The following is an 18,458-nucleotide window of genomic DNA, read 5'->3' as shown; positions in this document are numbered from 1 at the left end:
TGTAAAATGATATGGGCTGAATGAGTTGTGGAAAGCTCAAATATTTATAGATATCATCACAGAAATAGTGAAAACTGAAAATTGGTATGTCACCTGATATGACACTAAATCTATGGTGTTTAAAAAAAGAAATAAGGAACAGTAAAAGTTTTGCTTAAGCAAATAGTAGCTGAAAATAGTCTGACATAAATAATGGAACATTTTTAAAGAAAATGTTTGCTGAGGACTGAACGTTCAAAGAGCTTTTAGGGATTTTTACAAAGTACGAAATAAAAGTTGAACTGTGGAGTCTGTGTTTTTAACGTTGTACGTTTTAAGAGTATTTCATTTTAAATAGGAGCAAATATTCTCTAATTTACTTATAGAGGTATTCCAAGTACTGTAAGCAGCTTGCCTTTCTGACAGTGTGTCTACAAAGCTGCGTTCTTCTTTCTGTATTTGTTTTATGGCTGTAACCAGACATTGCTGACCAGGACAACGATCTGAGCAGAAGTTTGAACCTGATCCCCTACAGTCCTGTCACCCCTCAGAGGACCCAGAGGCGAAGACCAGTCCTATTCACGCCCACTGCATTAGCCAAAACCATTATCCAGAAAATCCTGAACATGGGGGCAGCCATGGACTTTAATATCTGCAAACCAGGTTAGTGGAGGATGGGAAGTAAAGAGTAATTTATTTGATCATTTTATGTGTAAACGTAGCACAAAAAGAAATAAAAATTGTGCTTGGTTGATCTTTGTTGGAACAATTCTTTTTGACAATGAATCTTGTACCTTTGGAAGGCCTTATTCAGCTTTATTTGTCATACACAGTAATTAAGATCGAGTTGTCAGGAAAATGCATTTGTGTGTTGAGCAGGAGAGTTGAGTATGTGGGTTGGGCCCATGGAAAACTTTCCACATTTTCTTTGCCTAAATCAACCAGCTTACATTATGGCTTCTTGTTGGGTGTCGTTTAATCAAGTGGATGATTGACATATGAGGAAACAAGAGATAACAATTCATTAATTTAAAAAACAGGGGCCTCAGTGGCACGTGGAAGAACCATACGCAGCCACAACAGGCAGGCACCTTCTCAGTTATGCTGCTCAACAGCTTGGTCATACACTGTTGTGAGATATCATCCCACTCTTTAACCAGCATTTATTCTAAGTCAAATAGTTTTGTTGCAAATGTATTTTTCTAACAAATGTAGTACAATTTGAGGGACATTAACAGACTTTCCATCTAAATATAGTTATGGCAAAGAAATAATTGACCAAACACATATTTCCTTACTTTCTGAGCTGTTGTTTTAAAATCTATGATAAGAAAACCCTTTTGACCAGTGTTTTGAGAGCATTAGTTGAGAATTAGCAGCTGTACTGCCGAATGATTTAGGCTGTTGCACATTCTGGTTGTTCTTTTTGCCATGTACGGTATTGTTTTTTAGATGGCAAAAGGTTAAGCAGCTTGTGGGCTGGACAAGAGTGAGCTCTCAAAACACAGAACGTTTTGTAATCCCTCTATAAAATTATCTCTAAGGAAGAGGAAACTAATACCCAGATGACAGTCATTCTCTGTGCATGTTTTTGGGTCCTCTTGTCTCTGAATTGCCATATCTAAGAATAGATATGCTGCTTTGACTAGTGCTCTGGTAAAAGGTAGTGAGAATTGTCAGGGGAATTCTTATACACTGAAGCATGCATCCTCTGCATAACTTTGCTGAGCAGGTGTGTGATGCTGAGAGTCCAGGAGAAATCCCCATTGATGTGAGCAACTAAAACCTTTGTCCCATTGATCCTCTGAATGGAGAAGCCATTAATGTGCTCAGAATTGTCATGTAGCAACGGTGAAGAACAATGGGCTGAGTACACGTCCTTGATGGACTCCGGTGGGCAAGAATATAGGGTGTGACTAAAAACAGGCACATTCTGGTGTCTTTTTGAAAGGCTGGCCAAAATTCAGTACAAGAATGGGGTTTACAGTCATAATAGTCGATAGTTGTAGGATGACTGAACTAAAGTGGGGTAGGGTAAGTCTGAGATTGTCATCACTGTATGTTCCCATACAATGGCAAAATTAGTTTTCTGCATTTAACCCATCACACCTGAGATACACCCAGGTGAAACAGTGGGCAACTATATAAGCACCTGGGGAGAAATTGGGAATTAGTTGTCTTGCTCAGAGATGCCATGACATGTGGGCATGGCTGTGAGTTGAACCGCAACTTTCTGGTCCCCAGCCAGCTGCCCTGCCTCTTTCCCATCTCAGCCCCCTAATGAAGCTTGAAGTTCAAATGTCATTTTTTAACTTTGTGTAGGGAATTTTTCCATCCTTTGGGTTTATTTAAATAAAAAGAATTTGGAGAATCAAAGGTAGGACGGTAATGGTTAAAGTGAATCCACTGTGAGAACTGGAGTCAGATGTTGTGTTCTGTAATGTGTAAATGTTTAGAGGTGTCATTAGAAAGACAGTGGCAGCAGGATGGGAGATGGCCTAGTTGATTAACAGAATGACGACACGTTGAGGTGACACTGACACAGATATTTCAGACTCTTCATTGTACCTTGAATACGTTTCTTGGCTTTAAGCTGCTGTATTCATACTCATGTTCAGGCTGGTGTTTAACATACTGTATTTTACTTTATTAGTATTTAACGTATATCATAAGTCCTTGTATACAGTTTCTTTTTATATTTTGCTAGTTTTGGGTGTAACTGGAACCTTATACACAATTTCGTTCCACCTCATGTACCACATGTGATGCGAATGACAACAAAGAACCTCGAACCTTGAATTGGCTCCGTGTGAAAATGTTGGTAAAGACAGTCAATTTGGTTTTACAGATACCCTGTCCAAAGAGGAGTTTCATCTGAAACAGAACGTGGAGCCCTTCATTCACTACAAGGAGAAACAGGCCACATTCGATTGCATCACGCGGGAAAACATCGAGGCTGTCGCAGCCAAAGTAGGTTTTACCTGAATTTATGACCTCCACCTGACAGGTTGTTGCTTTTTAGCACGTTTGTGTGAAACTACCAAGCTCACAGAAAGAAGACATGAGTGCCAATGAAAATACCTGTTTGTGTGTAACTTTGGAAGCAGTTGTTCCCCAGTTTTTTATTTTATTTTTTAGATTCACTTTATTGGAAAGTTTATATTTGATTTCTTAAGAAATCTGCCTGCCCCCCCATCCCCCATAATTACAGGCAAATTTAATATTTTGATGTCCTATTGTATGCTTTTCCACTGACTAAAACACTAAAAATGCATGTTATATGTATGAAATACTAAATGTTTTTATTGTGGTGGGAGGCATAAAAACATTGTGTGTTTGTCTGTCTGTTAGCAAAATATCTATTGACCCACTAGATGGATTTTAATGAAACCCTCAGAGACCCTGATTCAAGATGGCTACCACAGCTAACAGCCTTATGAAACACAAAAATGGCTAACTCAGTAATTATACAGACAATGAGATAACTTTTGGCACAGTGGTAGCTGAGAGTCATCCCCAACAAGTATTCTGAGCAGGAACAGAGTGTGAGAACTTTGTTAAAAAACTGTTTGTCTGTTAACAAAATATCTCAAGACCGAATGGACACATTTTAACAAAACTCCCAGGAAGTATTGAATGTAGATCTACAAATGACACATTTTTAAAGTCAACCCAATTTACAACAGCCATCAGCTGTTCAACCTTATCAAAGATAACAATGGCTCTAACTCAGTCATTATTACAGAGACTGAGCTCAAGTTTAGTGTGGTAGTAGCTGAGAGTCATCCGTTTAGTATGTTCTGAGTGCTAACAGATAGAATGAGGTGTTTGATTAAAACCTTATGCAAGGTCGTAGAAAATATGCATTCCTTTAAGGCACGCACTTATTGGAGGTTCAGATGTACATGACCCAGGCACCACCTCTGGCCCTCAGACCACATTTTGCCCTTGTGAGCTCTAGGCAATGTTCTTTTGAGGTTTATTGATAAAGCTAAAGTGGAAGTTTGTACTGATAACAACCATGAAGATATTGTCTTTCTACTAATTATAACCGGTGTTACGAGATGGTTTTTAAGTATCTGAAACCTTTGCTGCTTCCTCGATGATTAAAATCAGAGGATCGGACAAACAGGAAGGGAGATCATATCTCAGTAACGGTCTCATGTCCGGGCACCAAGTGGACGCTGTCCCATCAGAAACCGTCGTGTCATCTGACCACAAGAGAGGAAAACATTTCCAGCAGGCCTCTCTGAGTGTCCTTCCTGTAAAAGGCAGACTGCTACATGTAAAGTCTGCACTCTGGGACTTTTCCTGCTTCTTTAATGTGCACCTTACCCAACAGACAATGGATATCTGATTTATCTCAAACGAGCAGCGTGAGCTCGTTTCGTGTCCTTGAGCTTTTGTTTCTGAGCTTCCTTTCTGCCCCGTCGCCAGGGAAAACACTGCCTGCTGGAGGCGGAGCTGAGCTGCGTCAAGGACCTGCTACGGAGAGAAATCTACCCGATCATCATTCACGTCAAGATCTGTGATAAAAATATCAAGAAGTTAAGGTAAGTGTCCGTGACACGGGTGCACCGGTTTACTGAAAGCACACGGCTGTGTCTAATGGACAAGTTTGTTCCTTGACATGTTCTTGTCTTTGGATTTAGGTTTAGGTACATCAACGTTCAACTGGCCTTTTAGTGTTTTTCCGAGTAAAGATCCAAAATCTGTAGGTCTGTCCACAAACCCTGGTGTTTTTGGACGGACTATGCCTTTAAATTCTCCCCTCAGCGTGTGAAATCTGTGATGTCTCTGAGAATTACAGCGCAGTCGTCAAACCGCCGCTGCACAGCATCTACACGATCGCATCAGAGACGCTGGGTTCCTAACGTTAACCGCACTCACCACGACACTGCTTCCTTCCTGTTTCCTGTCCACACAGGAAGTTGCCTCTGCGTGTGGAGTCGGAGGAGGAGTTCGTGAGGTTGTGTCGGGCCAAAGAGAAGGAGCTCGAGGGCATCCCGTGCCTGTACGCCACCCTGGAGCCAGAGTCCTGGGCGGGGACGGAAGACTTAATCCGGGTCACCAAAGACCGGATACTGGATGAGCAGAGGAAGACCGTCTGGGTTGAGCAGGACCTCCTGTAGAACCACAACTGTCTGCACATCTGCATACATGTGTAGCTAAACACAGCAAAACCACGCATCTTCTACAACTAGCTGCCGTTTTATATTTATTGTCACTCTTAACGCGTTCATGGACAGTGGAAAAAAATTGACTTAATGTAACATCATGATTTTTGTAAGATTATATCTTTAATTTAGAAAAATAAACATTCCGATGTCTAAAATGATCTTTTCTTCGTCTGAAAACACTGGGCAGGAAGGAAAAGGCGTCCACGTCTCTAACCTGAGTGTTCACTTCCTGTCAGACGTGGACAAGGATTAAAGCGCCCTCTGATGCTTTTGTTGCGAAAAGGCAATTTGAAAACTGTGGCAATGTAAGAGTTAATAATCTGCCAACAGATATAATTCATCTTGTTATTTTACAGATGATGTTACTGATGTGCAGAACAGAAACAATCTGGAGCTCCACAACAGTCCAGTTTTAAAGTATCTTTACATAAACGCACCGCTGCCTTAAATTGTCCTTACATTAGCCTATTTGTCCTCTTCTCTAAAAAATGTCATCTGTGCATCTTTATTTCAAAGGGGTACATTAAACAAAACATTTACAAAGAACAAGCTTTCTCAAGTTCAGTGCCGACGTGTTTAGATATGTCTGCAAACTTTCTCTTCATTACCTGCAAATTTACACAACGCAGTGATTTAATCAAGGCTAAAACGCTAAAACTAAACCAGCTGACCAGCTCACAACACAACGGTGAAGCCAGCTGAACCCAGTACAGAAGACAAGGATCTTTGGAGTGGAGTGTAACAGCACACAATAAATGGAGCACGGTTTGCATCCTGGACGGTCAGTATTCAACTCAAATAAAACATCTGCATGAATATATTCCTTTCACAGCAAATAAATCCATCAGTCCATATGTTCAGATAAATATTAGCACTGCTTCACAATTAACAAAGTCAACAGTGACACACAAAGTTACTTAAATAAGTGCAGGTTGACTGCCATAGACGTTTATAGTGCAGAATAACAAGGTTAACCCAAACTGCATTCAGTCACATGACACTTAGGAATATACCGTAAGTTATTATTTGAACATATTTTTGTTTAAAACTAATTATGTAAACAAAATTAGCCATTTAATGTGTAGGAGCCATAAAACTGCAGGCATCCATTCAATAACTTTCATCTCAGGATTTTGCGTTTTCTGGAAATTATCTCAAGACCTTTCACTTGTTGTTGTGGGAGCCCCAGTGGGACGCCAACCTAAACTTTGGGAACCACTGGTTATAAGCTCATTTGCTTGATTTGACTGTTGTGCTTCATTTTAAATAGAAATTCAGTTCAGTTTATTTATGTAGCGCCAAGTCACAACAGAAGTCGTCTCAGGGCACTGAACAGAAACATTCACATATAAAATAATAATTTAACATTATTTATCTGCGGAGCAGACTGCTTTGAGTTTAACTCCATCACAGAACTCTCATCTTGAGCAAGCATGAAGGCGACAGTGGAAAAAGACACAAAACAAGGAACATAAAAGCTCCCTCAAAACATTTTGGCAACAGATTTTTTCCCCTGAATAAACCAGAATATTGTTAGAATAAACTCAGGGGCATGGGTACATATAAAATCATCTGTCTTCAATAGGCTGGCAACGCAGTGTAAACTTTGGTTAGCGTTCTGATTTTTCAGTTTACCAGTGTGTAGATTTAACTTTTAACCTCCACCTCTCCAGGCTCTCTTCCACCTGCTCACTGTAGATTATCTGAAAACACCATAATCAGTGGGCAAACCTGCATTTATTAACACTGCAAACAAGCAGGAGCTGTAATCTCCACCTGTCTCTCCTACACGTTCTCACTGTCCTTGTCCATGTCCCCCACCACACCTGACTTCCTCCTGCAGCACCGCTGTTCCTTTCTCTCCGCCCCACAACTCCCTCTGACCTTTCTCTAAACATTCTCAAAGCAAATGCTTCATCTGCAGCGCTCTGAAACCATACCGATCATCTGACAAATTTAGGTTCAATCTGGCAAAATAATTGGAAGGCCAGACGGGGATTTAAGAGTAACCTAATTCAGGAAGATGCTGGATAATCTTCTAATCTGCATAAAAAAACTGCTCACAGCGACATGCAAATATCCCCCACCACAGCTCACATAAAGCATCGTGGTGCACAAACACTAAATATGTTGTATAACCTCCCCCAGATTAAAAAAAAAAAAAAACTGGTGTGTGTGAGAGAGAGAGCTGAAATTCTGCCAAGGAACAAAGTTATATTAAACAAATTCTTGAGAATTCTGCACTGATGAGAAAACCACAGGTGGAGAGAGGAAACATGTGATGCTACTGAAAACAGAGGATGTTTTGTGTGTGTTGTTTGGGGGGTGTTGCTACATGAATCAGCTTCTCTGTAGGGGGCCTGCTGTGTCTGATGTCAAAGGATCAAGAGGGAATATTAACGAGGCTCCACATCTGCCTCAGGAAATATCACAGACACCTCCAACCTTCTCACTCACTTCTCTCTGGAGAAATGGTGACATTTGGTTTTGCAGGAAAGCAAAAATAATTTAAAGAAGGTTATTTTCAGCTCACTGTCCCTGTGGGAGGGAGAGGAAGGGATCATCTACATAAATCATCCCTGAGAAGAGACGTGTTCTGTTGGAGATGACCCAGAAAAAGGAGTTTGGATCTCCTTCTCGGAAACCTCAGCTTTTTATTAAGGCAGGTTGTTGTAGCATATAATAAACACACACGTCTCTGTAGCAGGTTTTTCATTGGGATGCGATGACAAACTGAGATGAAGAGGGAGTTTCTAAAATGTTTTGAAACATTTGCTAGGGTTGTCAGATCCTTGCAGCGAGTCACAGTTTTGACCTTGTTCAAAAGAACAATTGAGATATTCATTCAACCTTTATTTATACAGGTTAATCCCAATCCAGATCTCAGATATAATGAAGACACTTTTTGATCAAACTAAGACCAAAAAAAGGCATATTATTTGCAGATGTTGTGCTAATGTGCTATAATGTTGCAGTTATACCCAAACGTGCTGTAAGGGTTATCACTGGGTGAGTGTCGTTCTCAAAGGAGTCTCCAAAATGTCCCAAATATATTCCCAGCTCTCTTGTGTGAGTCACAGAAACTTGCAGCTTGTCGTTAAATCCCTCAGTTTTCTTGACCCACGTCTCTGCTCAGCATGACCCGGAGCTGGTGCCCCCCCCCCCCCCCTCCAGCCTTCAGTGGGCGAGGGGCGTCAATTAAACTGCATCAAATTGTCTCACAGGAGTCACAGAGTTGTTGTATGCAACTCAAATCTGTCTCAAACCCTTTCTTTACATTTAGATTTTGTTGTTCTCGAGTGCTAGAGATGAAGTTTGACACCACCTGAATGACATCACTGGGCTCCAGTGACACCAGTAGGATTTTCTGTTGTTGTGATTAGAACCAAGGCAAATTATTATTTTCATGATTTACAATTATTTTTCTTTGCATTCAAACGCTGCAGCAACATATTCCAAATGGAAACAGTCTATATGCGATGACGGTATATATTTCCAGGGTTTAATGAGATCTAAACTGACAGAAGTGAAATTAAAGTTTTTTTGCTGAACTCTTTCTGCTCCAGGCAGCCATCTTGGATTTTAAGTTCAGCTCATAACTGGAGTCCTGACTGAAAAACTTTCTCTACCCAGGACTTGGAAACTTTGACTTCTGAGTCCAAATAGAAAACATTGTGTGACCTACCCCTCCTGTCTGAGAGGCATAACAGCAGCGGGTTGACTTTAACCTACCTCCCCACCCCTTACCCGCCCATACCACCTCAAGTGTTACATAAATCATGTTGAAATGGACAAAAAGTGCCTGAAAATATTTTTTGAAAGGAGCAGCTAATACGTTTTTAGATATCTATCATTCTCATATTGACACTTTTATGTCATAATTAAATTTAAATATAACTAAAATACAATTCCTACCAATAAAAATTCAAGGCCTCCACAATTTCTTAATTTTGTAGGTGGCAATTTTAACACTGAATTGATGGTTTTATAAACATTCATAAATCAGTTCTTGTTTAGCATCCTCCTAGAACAAACATAATCAATTTTATATTTTTTTTTCAGGATATCCACAATAGATTATTTCTATCTGAAAAAAAAAAAAATCCATCTCTAACGCAGAATAGTTCATATATCTCTATTGTGTTTGCTACTATGTTTTAATCATCAGCCAGTTATATAATGAATTGTGGCGTGACAATACTAACTCGTTAAGTAATGTTAATAATACCTTGTTGTAATGCTCGGATTTTCATTATTGAAACTCTGAGTTCAGCCCCCTCTTATCTTGCTGATCTGCTGCAGCCATATGTCCCAGAGTGCTCTCTGAGGTCAGCAGGTTCCAGGAACTCGTTTTAAGCTCAGAGGTGACGGGGCTTTCTCTGTTGCAGGCCCAAAACTACCACTGCATGTCAGGCAGGCTCCCTCTCTGTTTTTAAGTCTCGTTTAAAAAACACATTTTTATTCCCTGGCTTTTGACACTGTGCGAGTTGATTTTAACTTCTCTGTATTCTATAATGTTAGCCATAGTTCTTGTCTTTATCTATTTTGATCTATGCATTTTATCCTGTGTCCTTTGTTTTGTTTCTGCTGTACAGAACTTTGGTTGGCCTTGTTGCTGTTTTAAGTGCTTTATAAATAAAGTGGTATAATCATATGAAAGTTCTCAAGAAAAAAAAAGATCATTTTGGATATCTAAAACAAGCGAGATGTTAATGGCGAACAAGACAAAAGGCCAAAAAAAAGATGAATTTCACCAGGGACTACTCAGATTAAGAACATTTTACAGGTCTCTCTTGCAAATGAGTCCCCGAGGCTCAATGACACTAACCTGTTTAATTAAAGTTTGAATGAATGAACGAGTTTGCTTTTTAGTGATGTGCAGATCGATACCAAAATATCGATATCAAAACTTTTCGCACTAGAATCCATGTTTAAATCAAACTATCGATACTTTTGATACTTGAGTCATTTCAGGTAATGCATATCGTTAACAGGAAGATGGTGGAAAGTAACTAAGCTATTGAAATCTTATCTAAATGATATGCGGTTGGAGGGAACTACTTTTTCTTCCACCTGAATAAATGCATAATGCGAGCGCAGTGGCACTCTGCTCGTCAGTCTCCCAGTCATTAGACACAGCCGCAGAGCTTAACAGAGTCATGTGTGGAGTTATTTCAGCTCCAGAAACAGCCAAGAAGCGGTTTGTGAGGTTTGTGGAAAATCTGTAAAGAGCTGTAGCAACACAACAAACCTTGTAAAACACTTCTGGTTAAATCACAACACAGAATATGAGGCGTTGATGAGGTGGACAGAGGAGGAGAGCAAAGAGTCAGGTGCAGCTGCTCTGGAGGAGTCCCTCAGGGCTGCAGGACTATCCAGGTACAGTAGGAGGAAATGTGGAGCTTTCAGCAGTGCTAAGAACTGTTGAAGTTGGAGTTGTTCAAATTAATACATGGTTATGAAATAATTAACAAAAATAAAGTCATGCTTCGACAAATTGCATGAGTTCAGTTTGGAGTGATATGTGTATCATTGAGATAATTTTGCATGGTCAAAAAAACCTAGATTTATTCAGGTAAAGTTTCATAAAGAATAGATCATTTATAGTGGATTACACAGACCAGATGTCATCAAATTATACAGAGATAAAACAGCCTTGGTGAACTCTGAAAAATATATATACTACAAAATATGACTAAAATAGAACATATTTTCTTAAACATGTCTCTTATTATTTACTAGATATTTAATAATTTATTTTAATAGTTTCATGATTTTCCTTATTTTTTGAAAAATCATTTTCACATATTTTGTATGATATCCTGTTATTTTCTTTTGTTTTAAAAGCTCAGACTAAATAAGGCCACTATCTCAACATACTCCTGAGTTTAAAATAAAGAAATTACTGTTTGTCATTCTTTATGCAACTTTGATTTGAACACACAGCTTTTTTTAGGTTTACCTGACAACGTATCAGTATCGACACTGCCGATACTTGCATTAATTTTACCCGGTATCATATTGAAACAGAAGATCCTGATATCAAATATCGCGTTTAGCTATTATATGATACATCGACTTGCCTTAAATTTAACTATCGCGATACTGTGCGAGATCTCGCTCCATCCCAGACAGACCAACGGCTCGCATCACTGGAAGCAGCTGCAGCTCAGATGACGCGGCGCTGGGAGCTGGAAGGAAGAAGGGTGGGTAATAATGTCTTTATTTCTTGTTTTACTCGTTTTACCCTTTTTTTTCTCTCCCGGGGGGATAAAGTAACGTGACGTTAGATTATTTAGGAGCGAATCTGTTCTGTAACATCGCTCTAAAGCGGAGGACTTGTTTTTATACACACCGGGTCCTGGTGACTGAAAAGAGACCGTTTTCTTTCGCCATTCATTAGTCTGTCCGCGGAAACGTGCCGCTTTTATGGACCGAGACCCGGGCGGAGAGCTCTCCCCCCCGGGCTGACGGTCAAAGACCACCTTGTGGGTCCCGGTCCGGGCGGGACGGTGTGATTCATCTTCGGTTCGGTGAGCTCGAGCGGCGCTTTGATCGTCACACGTTGTAAACTGGAATTTTACACGCGCAGGATGAAAACGTGTGTGTTTCTTTTATTTTTTTATTTTTTTTTTTTTTTATTAAAGATTTTAATCAAACATTACAAACATCTGTTTGCCAGGGGTATAGCTATTAGTGTAAAAAAGATAATTTTCAAGTACAAAACATAAAAAACCATGAAATTATATTTACAATTTATACAGAGTTTAAATTCACATTAAGCTTTTCCAGAGTTGAGATGGTTTTCATTGCCTTTTGGTTTTCCAGTCCATTAATTGAGGTGATGTATTGAAGAAGTTCTTTGCTGAAATGGGTTATATTTGGTTTGGAGTTGGACCATTTTTTCTTGTGAATGTGAAACTTTCCCAGGAGAAGTAGAAGTTGGGTGAAGTGCAATAAGTCTTTATTCGTGCCTTTGTCTTCAAAGCATAGTATAATGTCTTTCTCTGTAAGCTGAATTATTTGTCCAGTTTTTTGCTGTATGAATTGTTGCACATCTCTCCAGAATGAGATTGTATGAACACATTGATAGAATAAATGAGAAATCGTTTCTATGTGTAGTTCACAGAATGTACAAGAATAGTCAATGTCAAGTTTAAATCTTTCCAGTGTTTTTTTAACAGGATATACATTATGAATAATTTTATATGAAACCTACGTGTGTGTTTCTTGCGCTTCCTCGTCGTGTCTTTAACTCCGTGTCGATGTTCTGACATCTCACGATGTGGCAGCATGCCGGTAAATCACAGGAAGATGAATTATTTACTGATTTCACGAGCAGACAAGCTCATCAAACAAACCAGTCCTTGTATCTGCTCAGGGCTGACTCCAGGTCCTTAATGGCTTTTATTACATTCTGAGAGCTTCATTTAACTGTGAGTTATTTTACTAACACAGCAACAAGTTTCTGACCAAGTTTTAAGCAAAGAGCAGTGCTCAGAGTGTGTGTTGTGAATGACTCTCAGCTACTACCACCCCTAAATTTAACTCCAGTTGTGGAGTTTTCAGAGGTTACTTAGCTGTAGGAGACATCTTGAATTTAACTGAAACGTTGACTAACTATTTTAGATTTTAAAACTGATTAGGACACGTACAGATTATTATAATTTAAAATTATTTTATTAGATGCATAAAGTGGGCTGAACATTGACCAAGAGGTTTGGACATACAAGCCTGAAAAAGTCTGATAAATCGAAAACAAAGAAAAGACTGAAATAAATAAAAAGAAAGGTTACATCTTCTTCTTTCGGCTTTACCCTCGTCAGGCGTCTCCACAGTGAGTCATCCTCCTCCATCTCTTTCTGTCCTCTGCATCCTCTGTCCTCACTCCACCTCCATGTCCTCTCTAACTTCATCCATATTTCTCCTCTTTGTCTTTTTCCTGGCAGCTGCATTTCTAACATCCTTCTACCAATATACCCACTGTCCCTCCTCTGGACATGTCCAAACCATCTCAGTCTGGTCTCTCTAACTTTATCTCCCAGTTGTTCAACCTGTGCTGTACCTCTGATGATCTCATTCCTAATCTTATCCAGCCTTGTCACTCCTAAGGAGAACATCAACATCTTCATTTCTGCCACTTCCAGTTCTTTCTCCTGTCTTTTTGTCAATGTCTCTGTCTCCAGACCATACAACATAGCTGGTCTCACAATTGTCCTGTAAACTTTTTCTTTGACCTTTGTCACAAATCACTCCTGAAACTTTTCTCCATCTTGCCTGGACTCTAGTTTTCACCTCTTTACCACACTCTTCATTTTCCTGGACAGTGGACCCCAAGTACTTGAAGTCCTGCACCTTTGTGACCTCTGCTCCTTGTAGCCTCACTGTTCCACCTCCTCCCTCTCATTCACACACACGTACTCTGTCTTACTACGGCTGACTTTCATTCCTTGTCTTTCAAGTGCATACCTCCACCGCTTCAAGTTCTCTTCCACCTGTTCCCTGTTCTCACCACAGATCACAATGTCATCTGCAAACATCATAGTCCACGGGGATTCCTGCCTGACCTCATCTGTGTCAGTCCATTACCAGAGCAAACAAGAAGGGGCTCAGAGCTGATCCTTGATGCACTCCTGCCTCCACCTTGAAGCTATCTGTCACTACTACAGTACATCTCACCACTGTCCTGCTGTCCTCATACATGTCCTGTACCAGTCTAACATACTTCTCTGCCACTCCAGATTTCCTCATGTAATACCACACCTCCTCCCTCAGCACTCCGTCATTTGCTTTTCCTAAATCCACAAAGACACAGTGGAGTTCTTTCTGACCCTCTCTGTTCTTCTCCATCAGCATCCTAAAAGCAAAGATTCAATTCAATAAAAAAAAGAAACCATCCAGATGACCTGACTGAACGTTGTTGTATTATTACCTGGATTGTTGAGCATGAATTTTGGTGTCAGTTCATAATGCTTTATTAATCCCAAAGGGAAATTAAATGATGTTGTAGCTCATCATCAGAGTCAGAGAGTCAGAGTTTCTTTATTGTCATTCGCACCTCATGTGGTACATGTGGTGGAGCGAAATTATGTACACGGGGTCCCAGTTACATCCAACAATAAAATGTATAAGAAAAACAGTAATAACATCTAAGATATGAACTAAGAAAGATCCTGGTTTCATTAAGAGTTGTTATATGTGCTGATGGCTGTTGGCAGGAAGGATCTCCCGCAGCAATCCATCTCACAGCCAATCTGAAGAAACTGGCTTCAAAGATGCTGATCCGTCCACCCAGACCCAGCGGACCTCTCGGTCCTCCTGGGCGGCAGGACCACCTGAATGTTGGTCAGAACAGATGGCATCTATGATGCTCTTTCTTGACGTTAAACTATACTATGCTCTCCAAGACATTTCCAAACCTCCACTGGTATGTCATCAGGTCCTACTGCCTTCCCCTTCTTCATGCTTTTCAGAGCTTTTCGGACTTCACCCTCGCTAATCTTTCCCACTTCCTGGTCCACAGTTTCTATGACCTCTACTCTTCTTTCCCTTTCATTCTCTTCATTCATTAGCTCCTCAAAGTACTCCTTCCATCTTCCCATCACACTCCTCACTTGTTAGAACATTACAATTCCTATCTTTAACAAACCTAACCTGCTGCACATCCTTTCCAGCCTGATCCCCCTGTCTCACCAATCGGTACAAGTCCTTATCGTCCTCTTTAGTGTCCAGCCTCCCATTAAACAACTCATCATATGTCTTCTGCTTTTCCCTTACCACCTCTACATTGCATCTCCTTATGTTCCTGTCTCCTTTCTTCAGTCCTCTCGTGTAAAACATATGTAATAACATAATGTAAAACTTTACAGCCGACTCTTTTGTTACTATTAATAAACAAATGATTACACTTACTAAACTATTTAAAAAAGTTGTTTATTGTAATTATTATATTTACATTTATTTATTTATTAGCTTCAAATATCAATAATTTATTATAGACCAATGAAAGAGCTGCTAAATGTATTTTGATACAAATAAATACAAAATTTAAAATGTAAACTAGTGTAATTAGTTTATTGTGAACAGTTAAAATGCTTTAAAGTTTGTTCCTGCGTAATTAAATCTTAAACGAAAAATTATGAATCAATCATCTTAAATAATTAATACAATTTTTAAGGTGAAACAATGAAGTTGTAGGTTATAAATATAAATATATTTAGGCTTGGACAACAAATCTTTTTTATACTTGAGTAGAGCTGGTTAATCAAATTAATCGATGAGTGTTGTTTTTTCAACAAATACAATTAAATTTATTTGAATTTACTCTGTAAAAGTTAAACATTTCAATGGGGGGGAAATAAATTAATAGTAAAGTAAGTACTTAATGTGTCTTTTATGTTGATCTTGTTGAAATAATGAAAACTTTTCATTTTCATGCTGACAGGACTGACATGTTTAGTACGAATAAAATGCACTGAAACTAAATAAATCCTTAAATCTGAAAGAAATCAGTACAAATGTGTCAAAAAGAGTTGGATGCATTTTAATTTTATTCATCAAGTAAATTTAGTAATAGTTAGATTTTCACCAAAACAACAAATGAATTCTTTAACAAACTCTGTATGTTTGTGTTCTGCAGACATGTTTCCATTTAGGTTCTTTTATGTGTATATTTTTTAATAAATTTAGCTCATTGCAGAGTCCAAACATGAACACAGGGAGACTGTTTGTGTGGGTTAAACCCTCAGGTTGACTAAAAGCTCCTTCATTCATAGCCGAGCAGCTCTGATGTAAAAAGACAACATTTGATCTTTGACAGGAAACGGAGAGGAGTCCTCCGCTCCATCTTCAGCCACTTTTCCATGTCAGCAGCTTTCTCTCAGCTTCAGAACGACGAAGATGAAGCTCCAGATTTCGACGCGTCACGATGTGACGGTATTAAAGTCTATTCTTTAATCCCAGAGTGATGCTGTGTTCATCATGGACACGGTGGTTCAGTGTTTGCAGGACGCGTCCTGTGAGGTGTTTCATACTGGCTCTGTTTTTATCTCTGGAGAGGAGCTCGACCATAAATCACAGTAAATGCTGGCGTACTTACAACAAATTACTTTCAGTACGCAGAGCCTGCCTGGCACCGAGGTATTTGACAACTGCTCGTGATTTTCCTGCAGTGAGTGGGAGTCGGCTCACGAGCTGCAGACTCAAACATCACACTCCTCGCACAAAACGTACTTCACTTCTCAACTTATTTTTATATCGGAAAGAAGCCACGAATGCAGCGGGCTGGGCTGAACTGTCTCTGTTCTGAGAAAAAGGCAAAAATAAATATTAATAGCAGTTTTCTGATTATATATGTGGCCACTTTTAAGTTTGTTGAGATGTTTCAACAGCTCAAAACGTTCAGCTCATCCAGGACATTCCTGCTGTGACTTTTGGTTTTTGAGCATCTTTTTGATATATTTATCTTTGTCGGCCATGTTTTTCTCATTGAAAATGAACGGAGCTCTCTTCACATCCTTCAAAATCTTTTTGCCTATTTCCACGTTTTGTGAGTCTTTCAAATAATGTCAGCTTTCTTTTTTCAGCTTTTTGTGCTAAATTCAACTTTTTATGCTCCTTTCAGCTTCTTTCTGCTAAATGTGACATTTCCTGCTATTCAACAACTTTTAGGTATTTTTCTGATCATTTTCTGCTTTTATTTCTGCTAATTTCCATCTTTTGTGATGCTTCAGAAAATTTCAACTTTTTATGCTCCTTCCACTCTCTTTCTGTTGATTTCAGCTTTTTCAATCTGTTTCACCTATTTTTGTTGTTGTTGCCAATTTTATTTTTGTTTTTTCTATAATCAATTCAGCCTCTTTTCTACAAATTTCCTTTACTTTTCTGCTTCTTCGTCCTGATTTCAGCAAATGTCAGCTGTTTAACTTTAACTCGCGTCAAAGTTCAGTGATGAATCTTTTTCAGCTGGTTTCAGCAAAAATCATCCACACTGCATTTTCACACAGGAAATGCAATTTCACAATTTTTTCCAACTGTAAGCATAATGTAGCAAAATCTTTTTATTTCTAATTTCCAGTTGAATTGACGCATACAAAAGTTTTCTAATAAAAACTTTTGTATTTTCTCCAAAAAACCCTCTAAATTACCAAACTTTTTTTTTCTGTCACTTTATATCAACACATTTCATCATGCAGGTTATTAGGAGTCATCTGCACAAATAAAACCCAAGACAAAAAAATAAAAATAATAATGCTGTATATTTACTTAGTAAGACCGTTGAGTTTTAGTTTTTTAGGTGCACCTCAACAGAAACTACACCGTCTCACAGAACACTAGTTGTTTTGTGAAACAACCTCAATTTAAAATAAATCGCAGCAACAAGGTCCAAAACAGGTTTGTTTCAGAGTTTATTTAGGAGAAAAAGCAAAAATCCTCACATTTACTGTTGGATTTATTCATTTTATTATAATGATACAGATGGCAAATTACAGCTCATTAATTACAGCAATTAAACATTTTATTCTGATTTCCCCTGATTGTAAATTATAGATCTCTCACAGAAAGTTTGAGTTAAATGTCCCACCTGTTTAGGTGGTAGAAAACCTCAGCTCATGTTACTGAGCAGGAAAATGAACAGAAATGTTTCTGTAGAAAATAGTTTTAGTCCTCGTCCATCTTTCTTCCTCTGACTTTATTTCACTCAGTAAAAACACAGAGGATGTGCTGTTCAGCTGTGGTGCGTTCACTAACTACCAAGTAGACTGAGGTGCCATTTAGCTATGTTGTGTTCATGAGCCCGAATCAAAATTGGATTTCTGGGTTATAACTAACAGGTGATTTCCGGTCATCAGATGTTTTTTAGTGCAAGAAAAAGTTTGTCAAATATTTACAGATGATTAACAATCCAGACAGATGCGCTTGGTTGCTCAACAGGATTCATGATGGCTGCTACAGCTAATCAACATTAGCCACCACGTCTTTTAAAGAAGTTATTATTGCCATACGCTCAGGCCCATTTCTAAATTGTCTTTTATTTATAAAACCCTAAACTAAGTACAAACCGGATTCCAAAAAAGTTGGGACACTAAACAAATTGTGAATAAAAACTGAATGCAATGATGTGGAGGTGCCAACATCTAATATTTTATTCAGAATAGAACACAAATCACAGATCAAAAGTTTAAACTAAGAGAATGTTTCATTTTAAGGGAAAAATCTGTTGTTTCCAAATTTCATGGCATCAACAAATCCCAAAAAAGTTGGGACAAGTCCATTTTTACCACTGTGTGGCATCCCCCC

At 38.9% G+C, this 18,458-nt stretch overlaps 1 protein-coding gene across 1 annotated transcript in view; it reads left to right on the top strand.

The window, feature by feature from the left end:
• card11 (caspase recruitment domain family, member 11) overlaps positions 1–5,254 on the top strand; it is a 37,266-nt gene extending 32,012 nt beyond the window's left edge. Inside the window, exons 22-25 of the mRNA XM_037689455.1 lie at positions 460–642; positions 2,828–2,949; positions 4,417–4,532; positions 4,907–5,254. Of these exons, the coding sequence (XP_037545383.1) occupies positions 460–642; positions 2,828–2,949; positions 4,417–4,532; positions 4,907–5,111 (626 nt within the window). The 3' untranslated portion in view covers positions 5,112–5,254. The remainder of the gene's footprint in view (positions 1–459; positions 643–2,827; positions 2,950–4,416; positions 4,533–4,906) is intronic.
• Positions 5,255–18,458: the final 13,204 nt, after the last annotated feature.

The sequence above is a fragment of the Nematolebias whitei genome, chromosome 15 (assembly GCF_014905685.2).
Source record: "Nematolebias whitei isolate Nwh7 chromosome 15, NemWhi1, whole genome shotgun sequence".
NCBI classification, from domain to species: domain Eukaryota; kingdom Metazoa; phylum Chordata; class Actinopteri; order Cyprinodontiformes; family Rivulidae; genus Nematolebias; species Nematolebias whitei.
The sequence above is the reverse complement of the archived record's forward strand: the minus strand, read 5'-3'. Positions and strand labels throughout refer to the sequence as shown.